Genomic DNA, 20,588 nt, shown 5'->3' with positions numbered 1-20,588 from the left:
TTATGTTGTTTTTGTTATATTCAACAAATTCATCTTAGCAAATGCAGGCTTAAACAGCGCGATGCGCCCAGCACTCAAACGCATCGTCTGAAACTGGGCAATAGAAAATATTCAAGTGTTTTTTTTGTCAGCTCTACTTACACTTGTAACACAAGAATTGCATGTATGTGTGTGTGAGGGTGTGTGCCTGTATGTACTTTTTAAAAGCGTGTCGAACACCTGTTGTTATTGTTGTTGTTGCTTCTCAATTCTGTTTCTTTGCTTGCCTTTTCCTCCAGCAAAAAGTTTTGATTTCGCTTTGTTTCTGTTGCTCTTTCATTGTATTTGCTGTTCTTGTCGCGCCTTTGTGTGAGCGTTATTGTTATTGTTGGTACTGCTGCCCCAGGAGTTTTTAAGCACACTGCCAGGTGTTTTGATTTATTGCCGTTTGGTTAAGTGCACCAGGCACCAGGCACCAACTTCATTTTAATTCCCTTTTGCTTGGCAGGCATTTTGTGTAGCTTTTGTTCTTGCTACCAGAGGGGAAAACAAATAACAAACTAAGGAAGAGCATCTGAAACGAAGATTATGTGTAATCCATAGAAGTTAATCAAATATGGAAATATTTCAAAGAGAAAAGTTTAGCTAATGATTGCTTAAAGACTTAAAATAGCTTCAAAAGTGGACAACTTTTAAAAAACCTGCTACATTTCTTAGAGTAAATAATTGTTTGGTATATTCTTAAAGCTGAACTTAGCAGAACTGGCATAATTTATATTGTGGTTTAAAGAAAATATTGTTTATATAGTTCTTTTCTTTCTTCAATATTGTGTTCGAGAGCATCTGCTCTACTTCCCACTTAAATAAGCATTATGTGTTAGTTCTTTAAATTGCATAATAGTTATTGTTTATATAAACTATTGAACCCATTAAAGACAGAGAAATAAGAAAATGCTTAAAGAAAATCGCTAAAACGATCAATTTGAATAAAAAAAGTCGATTTGCTTATTGTGATCCAAAGCAAAAATAAATATAGTAAATCAATAATTAATAAACTAAATTAATACAAATTCATATTTTTCGAATGCCCTTATTGTCTTCGATATTTTTCGCTTTCCTGCCTGTGTTTGTTTACTTTTATTTTCTTAACAGCTCTTTCAATTGTGTGACTTTTGTGTTTACACTGGCCTCATAGAATCGCATCGTTCAAGCATATGCGCTTGATCTAAATAGGGAATTAGGCTAGTATTTAATTAAATAGTCATATCACTACATTTAAACATAACATTGACTGATTGACAAGTCAAGTTCAGCCGAGGGTAATTCAAATTTCCCTCTGGCAGAAAGGTAAACAAACAAGTACAGTCGAGTGTGCTCGACTGTGAGATACCCGATACCCATTTTAAATAAAAGCAAAATATTGCGGTATTTTTCCCAAAATATACTAAATTGATATACCACAATGTATTTTGTTTTATAGTCACAAAGTTATAATACCCTTCTACCCTATGGGTGGCGGGTATAAAAAGAAGGGATAATGTGCAATGGTGTCCTGTGTGAACTCCTGAAGTGACTGTGTCTACTACGAAAACATAATTGGGATTCTGAGAAGATATTCGATTCTACAGTTCAAAGTCCCTCCTAGGTTCAGATCATTATGTATGCTCTTTATCTGCTTTGTGTTAACCCACTTAGAACAATTTAAGCGCTGTGCTAATTTCACACCCCAAACAGCTATTCTATGTAGTAGCTACGATGCAGTTGCATACGTAAAGCAGATAACAGACATGAACCCATTCCATTCAGTTGTAATGCCTAGTCATCGAATAGATACTTTTGTGCGGTTGATTCGTTTTCATCGCTAATTACAATTACTCCCTCCTCCCATCTCCCCCTCGGACTGATGATACCAAAGGGCTAATAGGTACTGATGGGACTGCTCGCGACACAGGGCAATCGAGCTCCAAAACATGCCCATGCATATTTTATTCTGTCTGTATTTCTGGCAAATTGCCTACACTTTTCAACATTTTCCATTTCTATGGCTACTCTCTTTCTCCTATTTGTATCTCTCCCTCTCTTGTGCTTTTTTTATTCGTCTTTCATCCACGATTCGTTTGGCGTTCTGCAAGTGTAACTTAATTTGTTTCCCTGGCGTCGCAACCAGCAACCAAAAACCATTTGGAGCATGCACAATTTTGACACCACCCCAATCTCCGTCCACTTGGCTCCTCGCCCGCACAAGCTCCCTTTGGGGCAAGCCTAGTTACAAGTACATATGGCCTGGTCTGGTGTTTTCATTAGTACTCAATTAATGGACCATGATCTTAATGGGTTTTCAACAACAGGCAGTCCAAATCGAAAGCCAAAACCGAATCAGCCCAACATCATACCATGCCACGCCACGCCTCCAAATGAATTTGGGGGCGCGCCAATGAGGCGTGCCGGTTGCTAAGTGCGCCAAATCAGCAAACTCTAATTGGAGACAGAATGGACCACAGGATGAGACGCATATCCTCTCGAACATTGTGCTAGCCAAAAAGTTTATTACTGCCTCGAAAAAGCCAAAAACCAACCCCTCACCACCCGAATGGCCTTTCTCCCCATCTCTTTTGAGGGGTGGGAATAGGAAAAAAGAAATGATGATTTGCTAGGAATGCTTGTTGCTGGTGTTGTCCTTAGTGTTGTTGCTCGTGTTTCGTGTGTGGTTAACGTTTGGCTCTATTATCGGGTGGCAAACCTCGTCAATAGCTTCCGTCGCACATTCCCTGGGCAGACAAGTCGAGTCGAGCTGTTGATTGCCTTATGGCTTTGAAGTCTCACTTGATGATTGATATGGGTTCTCACATTAGCAAAATGTGCTTAGTTGCCACTTCTGACTGCAATTCTATACCAATTATCAAATAAAAAGCAAACCAAGTAATTGGACACATCAGACTAGTCCCTCAATTATATTTTCTTCGACATCATCGTATAGAAGCAATACAAAATTGATCTCAAATTCTACGCATTCATGGCGTTAGCTTGCGGATGAGTTACTTTTGAGATGTCTTCTCTTCTTATTCATCAGCTCTTACTTTCGACAAATGCGATAAATTATTGCCACGCTTTTCATTCAATCTGTGAACTCATGTTTGAATTTAGTTTTCAGAAAATTTCAAGAATTTCAATCATACCGTCGCGGTCTTCCTGGTTCTGTTTCAGTGGCAATAAATATTTTGCTTGGTGGTTCTCCGACATTTTAACTCTTTGTCAAGCAGGCGACTCCTATCATTTTAAATATCTGTAGACCACGTTTAAAAATGTTGCAAGTGACTTTTCGCAGATATTGCGATTAAATAATAATTGTTTGCAGCACGATTTGTATATCTTCGCCAACGAATTTTGTGGTAATATTTCTTGGAATTCAGTTTGCTAGCGCTAAAGAAGATGCAAAGGCTGAAAGGTAGCTCGCACAATTCGCAATTCGCTTATGGCAAATGCATGTTTGAAATTGTATTTTATCGACATCGACTGCCAGATGCTTGGCAACAAATACGGACCGTAAATATACACAATAACCGGAAAGCAATTGCTTCACGCCATTCGAGCCGCTGAAATATTAGCCTCGTTTGGCCCAGAGGCAGCCAGAGGATATGGACCTGCAACAGGACGAGGACCAGTTGTTAAACTCCCCCCATGATGATGCTCTCGGCCACTTATAGGTGGAAAAGAGACCGAACGACGCACCACGGTGTTCTCTGTACTGCTTTTTTTGTGTACACTGATTGAATATGGCCAGACATCTGTTGGCAGTCAGGCACTGAGCTCTAAAAGAAGCTAAAGAGGTATTCTAAATTTTGCGCACGAATTGCCAAAATAAATATTTAAATTTGAAGCAGCAGTAAATGCATGAATTGTGTGTTTACTTGTAAATCGAAAGCTTTGCATTTGAAATGTAAGGCAGTAAGTAATTGAGAATGAATTTGGGTATCAATGCAGTATTCTTTAATGTCCGAATGTTACACAACCAACTTTTTTATAACCAACTAACACCTAATAATATTGGAAATAGGATAAATACTTGTGAAGAATGTAATTCGATTGATGAAATATAAAAACATGAAATTAAGTTACTAAAGATCTAGCTAGTCTTGATTTTAATCCTTTTTTAATTTATTTCCAAAGTTCAAATCAAATCTACTTATTAAATTCTTAAATATGAGAAGAGTTACATATTTCTTGCTTATAATTTTTATAATTTAACTAGTCGAAATCAGAGATGGAACTAGGGTAGTAAAATCGAACTAAAAGCCAAGAGGAAAAACAAACATTTTGAGTCGAAAGTTGAACTTTAACAAAATAGATTTTTTTTTATCTTTTCCTGTGTGTGTAAATAGGGGTTTTAGGGGTAGCTGAAATATCTTCACGTTTATATGCGCTTGCTTAAGAGTTTTCGACTTGTTTCATGACACTCGAGTATTTTTAAGTATCTCCCCTTAAATTCCGTCAAGCCCAAAGGAATGTCAGCATTTTTGCACTTACTTTTCTGTTCCTGTTGTTTGTGTCACGTTAATGAGATTTATTATAAGAGATTGTTACAATATTTTGCTTGAGCTCGCATTAGACGAAGAAAACAGCGAGACAAGCAATTTAATTTTTAATTTTCCAAATGAATGCGCCCAAATTAGGCTCATTACTGTATAGATTATCCCCAAGGAAGAGCACTCATATGCTTTCCATTTCTCCATTATCGGTTTGCTGTCAAAAGCATCTTTAAAGTTACTTAAATAGTGCGTTTTATTTTTACTGTTGTAGAAACAACTTTAAGCAGTTGCCCAGATGTAAGCCTAGTTCAATTTTATCGCTTTTCAAGCCGTTGAACAGAGTCTCAATAACGGACAAGGGAAACTTTTAGAGAGTGTGCAAAAAGGGGACAAGGGGTCAAAATATTCTTGCCCAATTCCACTAGAGTCTTTCACACTTGATCAACTTTCAATTACCCTACGAATACAGTGGGAAATCGGAAATACACTATCCTAAGGTACACCAAATCGTATACAAGTAAATTTGTAGAATTTTCTATATTGATTGTAAATATTTTGTAGTTAAAGTATTATATAATTCGCAAATTTGATTCTGTTCTAATTATGATTCGTAAATTAGGGAGTTTATTATTTTTAACTTCAAGGCCATATTACTTGATTTAAATCAGCAAAATTTACTTATAGTTTTTATTATTTTGTATTTTAATAAATTGGAAATAACTCGATCAGGGTTTAAAGAGTATCTGTCAGAATGCCAAATTGATTTTAAGCTGTACTTTTTTAGTAAACTTGACAAGGTTTGGTGTCCATTATTTGTTGGCCATTTAAAGCTGGGCCGGGTACCGGGTCAACACAACCTACTGACCAGTTAGTTGCTGACGTGGCTGTGCGTAAAATGGCATAACAAATGATGTTTAATGCTTTGGCTGATGAAGCTGAAAAGGCCCCGAAACAGCATTCCATGTGGCCAAGCATGCGTGTGCAAATGGAATGCCTTTTCTTCCTCCTTCCGTCCTTGCCACCTACTGGTGGCAACCTTGTGGGAAGAACACGCTGCTCATTTGGCTTGATAATTTATTTTCGCATATTAATTTTGCTCGACTTGTGCAAGAGAGTGAGTGAGAGAGGGAAGAGAGAGAGAGAGAGAGAGAGAGAGAGAGAGAGCAAATGAGAAATGTGTGATAAATGAGCAACGCTTAAATGCTTCATGGATACAAGTACTCCTCGCCGCGGGCCAAAAACCCAGACAATTATTATCATGCAACACATTTAGCTCTGCCATTTCTGCTGTGCTTAAAGATATAAACATACATAAATGCAAGATATCGCATGTATACATTCAACTATATAGACAATTTCATATAGGGTTTAATTGCTTTAGGCATTTGTGCCGAGGATTTAGACCATTGTTGTGGGTGTGTCACATCGTGAAAGTGTTGAATTTATCAAGCTTAGTCCGTTGAATGTTTGACAACAGCCTACATAATTAATACCAACTCAAATGTTGCTAATGTCTGTCTAGCTACTAGACTTGTGTTCGAATCGTTTCGGAAGTAGCACTTCACTCTTAAAAAAGGACCACAATTCTTTTTACAATATAAAATGCACATGTTTCGCTGAATCCGAATGAACTTTAAATTAGTCGCTGCTTATTTAAAAATGAACAAACTTATTAAATCATAAAATTTGTATTTTAATGAAAGACTATTTCTTTCTTGTATGCATACAAGTTGAATTCTTTTTTAAATAAGTCAAATTTATTCTGAATGAATTGCCAAAATGTGCATTGCGAATGTTGAAATATGCTTGCTATAAAAAACTTATAAAACTTAATCTAAAATCTGGTTTTCTTAGTCATAGCTCAGAGATAATGCGATTTATATGAAACATTGAAAATTGAGTGATATTTAAACACGTTTAAGTAAATAATGGGTAATAAAAATAAAAATTGTACACATTTTTTGTATATGCATAAATTAGACATCTTACATATTAGTTGTTAAAGTTTAAAAGTTATTAATTTAAAACACAAAACTATTATATAACGTAATTCAAATTATCTATATTTTAAGAACGCTCTTGGATGCATAATTAGAAGATATTCTTGATTCAAGAACGAGGAACAACTTGAGTTTAATACCTGCTATAGAGTAAAGTGATCAGTGTTAACATCCCAGACGATATAGCCATGTCCGTCTGTCTGTTTGTCTTTCCGTCCGTATGAGCCTAAGTCTAAAATATAGAGATATAATTTTTTTTCGACAGCACCTATTATTTTTGCATGTAGATTAAGTTTGTTTTCGATTTTTGTCATCTCCACTTCTACTTCCGCAAATTAATTTGGTATATTTTTAGAATATGGTTATATTGAAAATGGGTAATGGGTGCTCAGAGTCAAGCACGCTCGAAATTATTACTTGTATTTCCCGTTTTGATTACACGCTTACGTTTTATATTATACTCGCATTTTAAATTAAATTTTATTTAGTGAAAATACACGGAAAAACATTTCTTCCGAAATGTCAAATGGCATATCCGGCAAATGGTCAACCATGACCAATGGAATATATTCCAATTATCGAAATGAAATGTCTCTCTCAGCTCTTCCAAAATCGTGAAGTGAATGTTAGTCATTTGTTACCCTAAAGTTTACTGATTTCCCTTTAAGTCTATGAAAACCGTAGGATTTATTTCAAATTGTTGAACTGCTGCTGCTGTTATTTATTGATGCATGTCTCAATATGCTGCCAATAGAAATTGCGATTACTTTTCAGTTTGTGTCCCTTTGTCCTCTGGTCTCATCAATTCTACAGTTTACCTGCCTGAGATATGGCTTCTAACGTCAGCATCATTTGTATACGGTTTGGGCCTGATCCGTACACAATTGGAAACTAGCCAATTATATTGTGCAAAATGGCGTTAATAATGCTTTGGACGAGTACGAGAACATTATTAGAGACCGGAGGAGGAAGGAATGCAGGAAGTAACAGTGGTGCTTGGTGCTCTAAAGTGCCACTTGCCCCATGTTAAGCGTAAGCAGCAGCAGCTGCTTCGTCATCGTCATCATCATCATCATCGTTTTGAGTTTTCCTGTGCTGCTTGGCCCCGGCACAAATTTGCAAGTGTTTTGTTTATGTGCCTCGCGCATATCACACATCTCGTGTGAGAAGTCTCTTACATCCAGACTTTGTGCTGCAGCCCGTCGTTTGCATAATAATTTAACGCATTACATTTACGGAGCACTTGCCACAACTTGTGGCACTCAAACTAAATAAGCATAAGACACAACATAGCAAGACTCACGTTTCTATCTGCATCTTGTCCCAAAAAAGAAAGATTTATGCAATTCAAAAGCCAGGATGGGGTCAAGTTGTGGTAGACCCCATTTGTAGCCTGTACTCAAATACTTAGAAAGTTTTTAAATGTTGTGGCATTTGCATTGTTGCATTGTTCATATTGCACATTTGTCTGCGTAGTTTCGCATCAATTAACCAAGTAAATCAATGGTTTCTTCTGCATCTGCATCTGCATCTTCAGCATTATTTTAAATTGCCTTTTCGCAATGTGTGTGTACACGAACAACTCTTTGTTGTCGTTGCCCCACCGTGCGGCAACTTTGCGGCCTTCTAACGAGCCACATAAAATGTGCCACTTGCTACATCTCGTAGCCAAGTTGAAAGTGTTGCAGCCAAAAGTTTTTGGCCTCGTTGCTGTTGTCGTTTTGCTTTGTTGTTGCTTGGCTTTGGTTTACCAGCTTGCCCTGGGAAAATTCTGAGAATTGAGTGAGTTCTTTTTAATGGTTTTAAAAGTATATCCGTACACTGATAAATATAAGACGATATTCAATAATCTTAATTGCCTGTTCAGAACTTCTACAACTATAAAGTTAATACACGTTTATCAAAAAGAGTAGCTTTCATCTTTATGATACTTCACTCTCTTGCTTCTCTGCGAATGATTAATTGAAATTAGGGAAATAAGAATACTACTACAAGTCAAAAGACTTATTTCATTGATTTTCAATTTGATCAATCCAACACATTCTAAACTTTAAACAGATGATCTATAATTGCATATAAATGTGTTTTTGTTATAGACAATGACTTTCAGTTAAAGACTTTGCTCAGTCGAAAGTTTTTCAATTTGATTGTTAACGCAACAATGTCATTGTAGTTTTTTCAACTTGATGCCAGTATTTTTCAGCTGCAGAGAGGCACGGTCAGGACCCAAAGACTGAGCTGCTTCACTCTGTACGCTTATTTAATAAATAGCTGTCTTCATCTTCAGTTGTCGCTGAGCTCATGTCCTGTTCCTGAGCTGTGCTGAGCTGAGCTAAGTTGTGCTGAACGGAGGAACGCATTTGCTGACGACCCGACGTCGTTCACTTGGACGTCATCTACTATTTTTATGTGCTTTACTTTTGCACTCTTTCTATGTTTTTTTCCCTATTTTTTGAAGTGGACGCTTTTCTTATTCAATAATCTCCATGCATTCGTTCCCTTCTTCCTACCGTGCAGCACATTTCCTTTGGCTTTGCAGCTGCAGTTCTTGATGCAACAGCAATTCACTTAACTCACTCAAGTCGTTGTCGGCATAACTTCCGCTCTGTATTCCTTTTCTAATACAGAGCAAAAATAGAATTGTAAAACGCAGGGAAACAAGTAAGAACGCTCCACAGACGAAAGCTCAACTACGAGATATCCTCTTGTCGTAACTAGTGGAAATATTTCAACTGAACAAGAGTAAATATGAAGATGCACAACAAGACTTAAGATCGAAGTTTCAAAGTTGAAATATTCTCTCTTATTATCAGTTATGGGTCGATGTAGGGTATGCAACTTGAATCCTGTCTGCTGGATAGTGGATAGATCCTACACGAAGAGCTCTGTGCTTAGTGTTTTAATGCCAATGCTTACACATTTGATACAATTTCTTATATGTAAACATTTCGAAATCCCTCAGTTCGTGCATTTGTGCGTTTTATTTTCCCATTGGGAGACTCGATTGTGGGTCGAGAAGCTGTTAACTGTTAAGAGTGTTACGAGCCTTAGACTAGCATGAGGCTCACATGAATGTGCAAAAATATTTACACACAGCATTTGAGATACAACAACAACACCAAAGTGAATGAAGCTGCAAATCTGTGCCAATGATGTGAAAATGTGAGGGAAATTCAAGTGGAAAATAAACTCATTCAGACTGTCTCAACAGTTTTAAATACAACTTCATAATTTAATTAAATGTGTAAGATTTTTAATCATCAATCGAAAACAAGTAAAGCACAAAAATTCCAAAATTTGTTGACAAGTCAGCATTAAATTGTGTATCTTTAACATTTCTTCCAGTTTTTCACGATTCAGATTATCTCAGAAAGTCATGATTGACAGTTTGCTCACTGATAATAGCGTTAAATGTTTGTAACTGACTTGCTAATTTCTTGACAATTGATCGTTTAATGTATGAGAGAACGCGTTAGTGAAATTGGTTTAAATGATTCTTTCAGAGCTCAGTGACTAGACTGACTGACCGAGAATACAAATTGTCATATAGTTGCTAATTGATCTGATTTAAATGCGGCTTCCTCATCTCTCTCTCTCTCTCTCTCTCGATCTATATCTTCGTTTCTGTAAATAAATGGAAAGTCAAAAGAAAGTGACTGCATCGCTGAAAGGTGTGAGAATGCTTTTGACTCAGTTCTATACTAGATCTTGCCACGAGAAGAGGCTGCTGTCATGGGTACAACAATTTTTTACTTGATGCTCATTGCACTAATCGGAAGGACTGGCTCTATTTTCCATGGAGATGATCATCTAAAACAATTAAGCAGATCTCTGATGTTCCCAGCAACATCGCCAACTCGCGTTCAATTCATCGGCGGCATTGGCATTCCAGTGGAAGATTTGCATTTCGAGTCAGTCACTTCGGGCTATGTCCTAAAGACGGAATACTTTTTACCCACCACTGCACAGGAGATAACCCGCGTGTATATGAAGCCTCAACCCATTACGGGCAGACATGATGAATCCAACTTTGGGTCGACATATCGTTGGATAATCTATCGCAGCATCGAAATGGTGCTAAGGAATATGAATCTACCGGGAAGACCCTGTCTTTTGAGAGTTATATGCGAACACGCCGCTCATCCATTAACCCACGAAAGTGGATTACTTGGAGAGTTGCTTCACATCGTATTAACTCCTTCAAGCTCATCGGATTCTTATTCTCTGCATACCGATCGGGAGTATTTGACTGCAGAGCGATTCGGCAAGCGCGGTGGAAACTGTGTCTCTGCCTATGGCCAAAAGTGTTCGAAATCTCCAATTGACTTGGTTACCATGTTGATGTGATAGAAATCAGAATTAATCCCAATATTGTGATAGAAATAAAAATGTGTTGCTTTCAATATTTCAAAACGTGTTTACTGACAATTAAATAGATTATTTGACTGTGCTTTTATATATTATTCTTTGTGTATTTTGAAGCTATCCCATTTTTAAATGCTGTGCTCTAAGTGCCTCGGCAGTGAATCGTTTGATCTGCAAAATTACACTGTTAACAAGTATCTTTTGTTGCAAGGTGTAAGTCCCATCAGCTAAGCTAACAGAACGCTTCTTAAACTACCTAAGCACTTTTATCGCTTAGTTCTCTGTCACATCTTCAATAGTGAGCATCTGTGATGCACTCATCAATTTTTGGTGGTGTTCTATTGGTCTTTCTTACACAGATCAATGGAACGATGATATATCCGGAACTGACGCTGACCCCATTGACGATTCTCTGTGCATTTGGCATACCCGTTAAGGATCTTGCCTTCGAGACTGTCATCTCTGGTTATGCACTTCGAATGCAATACTTTCTGCCTAACAACGCGTCGCAATCTCTTACTGATCGGCGGCACAAAGGTGGCATCAACTTAGGCTCCACGTATCGTTGGATCGTTTACCGTGGCATCGAAATGGTGCTCCAGCCTTTGGGTGTTCCAGGTCACGAATGTCTTTTGCGAGTAATTTGCGAACATGCTGCGATACCCTTAACCCATGAGAGTGGATTACTTGGAGAATTGCTTCACATTATCTTGACTCCGTCGAGCTCAATGGATACGTTGGGAGTGGCGCCGGATCGTGTTTATCAGACAGCAGAACGTGTTGGCAGTCGAGGAGGCAACTGCGATTTGCTCTATGCCAGCAAATGCCCAAGATCCCCCATGAACTTGATAAGCATACTACTGAAAGTGAACAAATAATGAAATAAACAGAGAAATAGAAGAGAAAATAATTTGATGGTCTTTCTTAAATGAGAACATTCTTGTATACATGCTGTTTATATTCATGAGTTGTCAATACCAAATAAAAATTAGTGCAATCGCCTTTTCAATTTTACTCGTTAACACCAGGAATGTCGCTATTGCTGACATTCACAATATAATACTCAAATTGCAGCCTTTACGTTTTGCATGAAATATCTTCAGTTTATCTTGCTGTTGTTGTTGACGCAAACATCACGTCGAGGTGAAGGTGTGATAATTATAAAGTTGATAAACATTTTAATTAGTTTTCGCACTCACTGTTACCTGATTCGCATGGAAAATCAGCATCAATTGTAATTACATATGATTTATTTTTCGGCACACATACTACGTATGCTTAATATATTGTACGTGTGTCAGTTTGTCTGAGTTTGTTGTCCTTGTGACTGTGACTGTGGCTGTGGCTGTCTATGACAGTTAATCATGTAGCTTAACGCACTTAAATTTAAATGACAAATGCAATTTATATGAATTATGTGCCAGCTACATGCGAATAATCATGGCACCCGTAGCACAAATTTATTTCAATGTGCCTCACTCATTAGAGCATCCCGAGCACGTTCCACTCTCCGAAGCAGGCCCAAAACCTACTCGTAACTGGCTTAAATACTTTGGATGGCACGCAATCGGCTTGTTCATGTCCATGTACAAATTCAGAGCCCACAGAGCTAGAAAATAATTACACACATCGAATAAAACGCGACATGAAACAGAAACAGCAACAGAAACAGAGATAGAAACAAAACAGAAACGAACAAAACCCTTCCAAGGCATTGATGGGGGGCAGTTTCTGTCTTGGATGAGCGAAAGCTGGCCTGTTGGGCAAACTCAAATAGCCAGCTTTTGGCATTTCAATGCCGTTGACCAAATGAGTTCAATATTAATTAGCTGGCTGACAAAGCCATGTAAAAGCAAATCAACCGCCAGAAATCCCCCCTTGCAACGCAATGCGCATTCGCTGTGTGACTTGAGGCCTTATTATACAGCAAATTAAAGCAAAATATATCGTAAAGGATTCATTGTTCGCTCAAATATTTCATATATTTATTTTGAATGCCCTCAAAACATTTGCTACAAGCTTTGTACTGTTCCTCTAACATAAAAATAACAATATATTAATTGAAATCAACCGGCTAGAGCAAAAGTTGTAGAGTTTTCGGGTTCAGGTTTAGGTTCGGGTTCGAGCTCCGGCTTTATGCTCAGCTACAACTTCATTTAAACCATCTGTGCTCGTTTGTCTTTAATTCAGACTTGCCCTGCGGCCACTCACAACAAGTGGGTAAACATATTTGCTAAATAATTTCTACCAAATGCAAATGTAATTTTCCCTCCTTTGTTCTCCATCTAAAAGTTTCGTTGCGTAAGGGGCATATTGTGAATACTCCAGGATGAAAGTATATTAAGTTTTTAATATTTTTTGATTCAAATACGCTCACGTATACAATGATTCCATTATTTATGTGTGTCTTTTTTTTGAGCATCTTAGTTATCGTCTTGTTACTTAATCTTATATTTGCAAAATCTAGAGGATTTCATGTTCAGTCATATTGCTTACACAATTTTCTAATACCACTTTAAATTCGTCCTAGTGTTCGCTCAATTCACTTGCCTGGCACTGTTTAAGCCATATTTTGACTTCATGTCCTTAATATGGCAACTCTGCCAATGGCTCACTGAACACAAAATCCTTTAACGTTTAACAAATTTTTGGGCAACAATGTTTGTGCGAGTTAACGGCTAGGGAAATCTGTCAAAGATTTGCAATTCTGTAGTGTGAAATTTATGGACAAACGTTAAGATAAACGTTGTGTCATTGATTAACGACCCCTTGTCGGACTTCTGACTACTACTTCGACTACAAGTGTGTGCGAGTATGTTGAGGTTTTGATTTTGGTTCCGTTTTTGGGGCATATGAAAACATTTTGAGTTGGAATGATTACGCCCAAAACTTAGCAGATAAAGTCCAGGGCAACGGAAGCTCACATAAATCAGTAAGTAAATGTGACTTCCTCTAGCTAGTTGCTTCAGTGTCGGACCAAAACTTTGTTGAACACTTAACGCGCAACAGGGACGTCAAGGACAACAGGACTACGCGAAGAGTCTAGTCCGAGTCCGAGTGTCCCTTGAGTGGACATTGCTGATGGTTCAACTACAACCAGCTTAGAACAGGGAACTTCTCTCCAAAACTCGAGGCTGGAGAGAAGTTCTCTTCAGCTAAAGCTAAGGTTAAGTAACGGCAACCGTTTCAGGACCATGAGCCAAGAAGGATGGACATAGATTGGCAACATTTGATGGTAAAAGTTACGTTCACATTTTTCTTTCGCGCACTTGTGTCACTTGTGAGTTTTTTGAACCTCAGCCAAGCGATAAGAGCGACAGATAAGGGTGGGAGTGCAACAAAAGAGTTAACTGAAAGAGGATGAGTAGGGATACAGCGACAACTCAAACAGCACGTTGCAAGTTATTAAATTCTATGGCTCAACCTTTAAAATTAAACTTTTAAGTCGACATTGACAAATCGACTTCCGCAGTCATCTCCATCGCCACAGGATTTATTCAACCGAATACAATAAACACGAGTTTCTTGTTATGTTGCGACCTTAATTGTAAAAATTTCAATTAAAATATACAATCAATTTAGGCTACTACTAATTTACAGTATTTATTTTATTATTTTTGATTTCCACTTAGTTAAATGCAGTTTAATTCGTTTTAAAAAAATACAATGCTTAAATCAATCTCGTTTCGTTGTAGAATTTATGTAGATTATTCTTATCGTGAATCTATAATTCTTAAATCAATAAAAAAACAAGTAAGAAAGCCACAGTCGAGTGTACTAGACTGTGAGATACCCGCTACCCATTTTGAATAAAAGAAATATATATTGCGATATTTTCTCAAAATATACCGAATATACTGCTAAAATACTAAAAATATACCAAATGGTATATTTGGTATATCGACATAGTACCGTATTCAAAATATACCATAGACGGCACAATATACCAGATTGTCAGCCAAAGCAACTAAGACCCCTAGTAAGTAGGCGTTTTTGCCCATACAAAAGTATTTCTTTAATAACTTCGACAATTTTTATCTGATCGCAACCAAATTTCAGAAATCATAACTACTATAGTCGTTATTATATATACCAAAATTCGGAACTCTAGCTTTAAAATTACGCTTGTTATTCGGTTTTTTTGATTTGCGAGGGAGGAAGTGGGCGTGGCAAAAATTTGAAACAAACTTGATCTGCGTGCAAACATAGCAAATGCTGTCGAAAAAAAAAAAATTATAGCTCTATCTCTTATAGTCTCTGAGATCCAGTGCTTTATACGGACAGACGGACAGACACACAGACACACAGACGGACAGACACATGGCTACATCGTCTCGGCTGTTGACGCTGATCAAGAATATATATACTTTATAGGGTCGGAGATGCCTCCTTCTACCTGTTACATACATTTCCTGCCGGCACAAAGTTATAATACCCTTCTACCCTATGGGTAGCGGGTATAAATATATATGTGTATAAAAGCTTAATACTGATTTAATTGATTTTTAGCAACCACGATCGATTCTTAGATTAAGTTTAATCACTTCACAACTTATACAAATAAGAATAAATAAATTTCCATAAAATCGTCAGAAAAATTCAGTCTCTTGTTAAGTCTGATAGCTTAGTAAGTTAAGAATTTATTCCGCATACCTATAGGTTTATGAGGAACTTTATTTAGGGATAGATGGCAAGGTCCTCTTTCGGCTAATTTTTGCATCATACTTCAATCAAATGTGGATTGAGAGTGAATAACTAACTAACTCATCTTGTGACATTTCTCGTACTAAGTCTGGTTAATTTTCGGGTAGTTTCTCTAGCATTGGTTCATCGTCACCTGGCAACAACGTCATCAATTTCCGTTTCCACAATCGAAACTCGACGTTGTCGTTGCTAAGTTTTCAACCGTTCTCGGCAATTTGCATGCATGACAAGTTAACTCCCCATACGCGTTTTCCTCCTGCTTTCCACACTTGCGGATTCGCAGCCCCATTGAGGCTCGCAGCCAGTTCGGTAATTGCGTTGCATTGATGTAATGACAAAATGTTACAACTCGAAACTGAACGTTTGCCATTTACGCGGTGCGTTGACAAATTGGCTGTCGCTTTTGCTGTCGCTGCCGCAGTTGTTATTGTTGTCTGTGCAGTGGGTGTGTCTGCCAAAGTGGGCGCTCTACAGTTCATTCTCACATCTCTGTCCCGCTCTCTCGTTCTTTATCTCGCATCTGTGATTGCTTGTGTGCAAGTTCTCTGATTTATGTGGCGGTAAATAATTTACAATCAAGCGTTTTGACAGTGTGACAACACTGAAGACGTATTTCTAGTCATCTCAGCCGTACCTAAATTATGAATATGCTTACAGATTACACAAACCACTAGCCACAAAGTTAACAGCGAGTTTATAAGGCTTATAGACTTTGGGTTTATGTAAAATATGCAATGACTTCATAAATCCGATGAAAGCCCTACATCAACTTGACGAAATTTAAATGGGCCACAAGTTTGATACGAACTTACTTTATTAAGTCTTGTTATTTTATACTCAGCAGCGTCTAAATTGAATTGATTTAAAAATAAAACAAATATTAAAGTTGTCATTTAAACCAAATGTTGGAAGTCATCACAAGTAGTTATTTAAAAGATTCACATGTATACCCCAAAAGATCTGTGTTCTTTTTTCTTTCATGTTTTCTTTATTGTGTTTCTTTCTTGTTTAGTTTTGTTTTATAGATATTCTCACTTTAATAATCTATTCATGTTATCGATAAACTTTTTGTTTGGCTATTACAGCATGCCATTCATTTGTATTGTCTGCACAGACTTTATTACAATTAGGTATGATGCAAACCCATTTTTCGAGTTGCGACATTTCGTGATGGCGAAAGTGGCGTATGAGCAATATTAATTATTCAATGAACCGCATATCGAGAGTAATACACATACGATGCAAACAAAAGGGAGAAAGCAACTACGTTCGACTTTGGAATACCTGTTACATGTTCATAAGAAATAACAAAAGATCAATTTCAATTGTTAGAAAGCAATATTTAAATATATTCGGCATGTAAAGCGACAACAGATTTATATCCATTCTTAAAAATTTGAAAATTTTATTTTTGTTAAACAGAGGCTGTGATGTTATTTATTAAATGGAGCCGCTGTATAGAATTACCCATGTAACCAATTGATATTCGGTATAAAAAGAGCAAAGTGCCGAGTCCTTATATGCAGCCAGCCTGGTGTCTTGAATTTAAAGTTGAATTCTGAATTCTGGAGTCAAACACGCGACTCGGCAATAAACGTGCAATTTTCACAAAATTACAAAAATGTGAGCAAACATTTTATTTGTGCTTTTAACTTTGTTGCTGGTTGCCAGTTAGCAGTTGCCGGTTGTCTTCAGTGAGTTTGCCTGTGCTTGTGGAAGAGAAATGGCATAAATCTTTGGCAATTCGTACAGCCAGCTGGCTTGCTGTTCTTTTATTTTCATTTCATTTCACCAGCTTCAACTTCCCTTTTGACTTTTTTCACTTCTTCTCTTCTTTTGGTGCGTGTTGCAGTGACAAGAATTTGAATAATTCGCCAAATGTGCCAAGTTGAAATGTTAAAATTGCCAACGACTTTGGCCTTCCCTCAAAGCAGTTGGTTGCCTACAGTCGATGGTCTCAAGTCGACAGTTGGCATTGAGACAGACACTGTTGTCGGATGTTGGCAAGCGCCTGGCTGTTTCCGGTTTCGTAAAACTCAACTTGCGACTGCCAAATGATTGCAAATGAATGGGCACAGAATGGTACTCTCGGGTCTGCTCTTTTTCTCCTTATTCTCCTCTTGTCGCTTAGCTTAATGCATCGTTAAATTTATAGTCGCAACACAAAAATTATTTAATACAATTTTCGCTAATGTGTCGCAGCCATAAAAGACAAACATAAACAAAAGTCGGTCTCATTAGCAAAAAGAAACGAATTGTGAACTCACTTTGGCCAATTAATTTGAAAAAAAAACATGCTGATGTCAGGTTCATACTTGAATCATTGTTGTTGTCAATTCATTTGGATTCTTTTTCCCCAGCTTTTGATGATGCCTTGAGAATTTTTCAATAAACGAACCATGCACAAATATGTCAGCATGCTCATCCTTCTCACCGCCCTCATCATTTCCTTCATTGTCGTCGTCAACAGTTGTTGCTCTGCTATTGAGAGAATTAATAAGCAAAAGCAGCAACTACAAAAATGACAGCAACTGCTGCAGTAGGACAACGCCAGTAAAAGGGCAACAATCAAGCTCCAGCTGCTGTTGTGGGCGTCTAGAGGGGCATGGCTGTTGCGTGACTTCTCTTCAGCATAGCCTCAGAAGTTGCATGCCTTGGCGCATTTTAAAATGTTGAAGCATTTTATGCGTGGCATACTTTTAGGAGCACAACTATTCAGCACATGAAAGAAAGTGCCAACGAGGAGACGAGCACTTGGTTGGCACATCTTAGTGGGGTAGGGAATGAAGGTGCATATTTGCGTAGGAGCAATTAGTTGATGTCATAAAAGACACGAATAAACGGTTGATTGGATAATACTTTTATCACTACAGACATGAAGGAATTCAATAAATGTTTGTGACTTAAATTGCGAATACATATATGTGAACAATCGAAGTTAAATATAGCATTAGTGTGTTAAGATCAAATTAATTTAATTTTCCATTTATTGAAGCCTTGAATAAATATTTGAATTAATAATCTTTTTAATAGCTGACATCTCACTGTAATTTTACTGCATTCGTTACAAAGCAAATCTGCAATATGGCTCTTTTAAATGGACACCCCTTTTAATTCTACGCTTTCCCCATGAAAATAATTTTAATTAGTGTTTCGAATCTCTTGAAAGGACATACTCTGGTCTGGTTGCGTGCAATATTACAATAAAAAATCGCGAGTTTCTTCTAAATTTACAATTTAGAAAATGCTAATATTTCTCCCGGCACTTGGAACCCCGGAAGATGATAATCTGTGCATGTTCGGGTTTGTTCATTCATGCCAAATAGAATATGAGGCATGCATTTCTTTTTCACCCTAGACTCTGATAGTAAGATAGAGTGTAGTTCCGTTTCCTCCTAATTTGGCGTCTCAGTTCCAACAAAATACAACTCTATAATTCAAAATGGATTTTAGGTGCTGTAGAGCTGTGCCTTTCGAACCTAGGCATTTGGCTTTTAATTTGTTGATTGCTACAAAAATATCGAAAATCAAGTATGAAGAAATACAAAAAAAGTGTGGTAATATTCTAAAACTATACCAAATTGATGAACCGAAATAATATAAAATACATCGACGGCTATATTTGGCAATTATTTACAATTTTTCTGTTTGCAACCAATTTTTAAGGAATCATAAATCCCGTAGATATTTATGTATAAAAAGTCTCGCTCTCGCTTTAAAAAACGCATTTCGATTTGTATACCCGCTATAACTTTGTGCCGGCAGGAAATGTATGTAGCAGGTAGAACGAGGCATCTCCGACCCCATTTGGCTGACAATCTGGTATAATGTGCCGTCTATGGTATATTTTAAATATGGTATGTTACTATCGATTTTTGGTATAATTTGAAAATAATACCATAATATTTTGCTTTTATCCAAAATGGGTAGCGGGTATCTCACAGTCGAACACACTCGACTGTAGCTTTCTTACTTGTTTCGATTTCAAGACAAATAACAATTGCTGTCAGATAAATTTGAAGGCACACAGATGGACATGGCTAGATTAGAATTCGATTCGCAGGGGATTTTGATCATTGATGTTTTTCAAATAATATTAAATGGCTAATAGAGGTGGAGAACTATCGATAGTGAGCGTCATCGATATGCGACGATAGTCAGTTTTTGATAGTGTTGATAGTGTCATCGATTGTTCTCCACCTCTAGAGCAAGCATTAAAATGTGGTTGTTGATAACAAAGCAGTTGATCCTGAAAAAAGTAGTGCTCTGCACTCAAACTAAGTGTCTGCGATATTTATCGTTTCTCTATTTTAAATCAAAACGGTTAGGAAACTTGTCACTGCAACATCGAGTTTAAAATTAAAAAGGTAAATAAAGTCTTCTTATGCGTGAAACAAAGAAGAATCCTATAAAAAAATATAAACTTTCAAACCTTTTTTTTGTGAAATAAAAACAATTAAAACTGGCGACAAATTGATGAGAAAAATTGAAGATTTATTTTAAATCCATTGACTTGTTTTACTCAGGTCAACTTCACATCGGACACTTTTAAATTAAATTAAGCGGGCTTAACGTCATCAGCTCTTCAAAATTAATTGCATTCCACCTAACAACAATATTTCCTTTGAGGTAACATAAACACAGTAAAGTCACCTTACCACTACCTGTAATACTCATATGTAAGTACTCCGATTTCCAAACTTGACCCAAACAACAAGCCACTAAACGAAATCAATTTGCTGGCACAAATATTTGGACCATAATAAGGACCCCAAAATGGTCTAATTATGCGTGGTCATATGCGGGTCAGCAGTTGCCCAATTCCAAATGCAAAGCTTTATGGGTCACAAACTGACCCTTACAAAAGGATGCGCACGTGTGCAAGTGTTTGTATCTGTTCTAAATGGTTACGTGTGTGCGCTGGTCGATGTGTGAGTGAATGTAAATGAGCAAAACAAAGCAGAAACAAGCTAATCGACAGTTGTGTTTTTGCTCTTCTTCTTGGACCTCTACT

At 37.2% G+C, this 20,588-nt stretch overlaps 2 protein-coding genes across 2 annotated transcripts; both read left to right on the top strand.

Annotated features, from left to right (window-relative positions):
* The first annotated feature begins 10,212 nt into the window (after positions 1 to 10,212).
* On the top strand, positions 10,213 to 10,896 carry LOC133837408 (uncharacterized). The gene has a single exon (XM_062268156.1). The coding sequence runs from the start codon at positions 10,238 to 10,240 to the stop codon at positions 10,850 to 10,852; it is 615 nt and encodes a 204-aa protein (XP_062124140.1). The 5' UTR covers positions 10,213 to 10,237; the 3' UTR covers positions 10,853 to 10,896.
* Positions 10,897 to 11,136: 240 nt separating this feature from the next.
* Positions 11,137 to 11,866, top strand: LOC133839399 (uncharacterized). The gene has a single exon (XM_062270916.1). The coding sequence runs from the start codon at positions 11,182 to 11,184 to the stop codon at positions 11,746 to 11,748; it is 567 nt and encodes a 188-aa protein (XP_062126900.1). The 5' UTR covers positions 11,137 to 11,181; the 3' UTR covers positions 11,749 to 11,866.
* The last annotated feature ends 8,722 nt before the right edge of the window (positions 11,867 to 20,588 follow it).

The sequence above is a fragment of the Drosophila sulfurigaster genome, chromosome 2R, assembly GCF_023558435.1.
Source record: "Drosophila sulfurigaster albostrigata strain 15112-1811.04 chromosome 2R, ASM2355843v2, whole genome shotgun sequence".
In the NCBI taxonomy this organism is placed as follows: Eukaryota; Metazoa; Arthropoda; class Insecta; order Diptera; family Drosophilidae; genus Drosophila; species Drosophila sulfurigaster.
This window is presented reverse-complemented; position numbering and strand designations above follow the sequence as displayed.

Bases quoted from the DNA above. Each gene is read 5' to 3' on its own strand.
- LOC133839399 (XM_062270916.1), top strand. From the start codon at position 11,182: ATGCACTCATCAATTTTTGGTGGTGTTCTATTGGTCTTTCTTACACAG.
- LOC133837408 (XM_062268156.1), top strand. From the start codon at position 10,238: ATGGGTACAACAATTTTTTACTTGATGCTCATTGCACTAATCGGAAGG.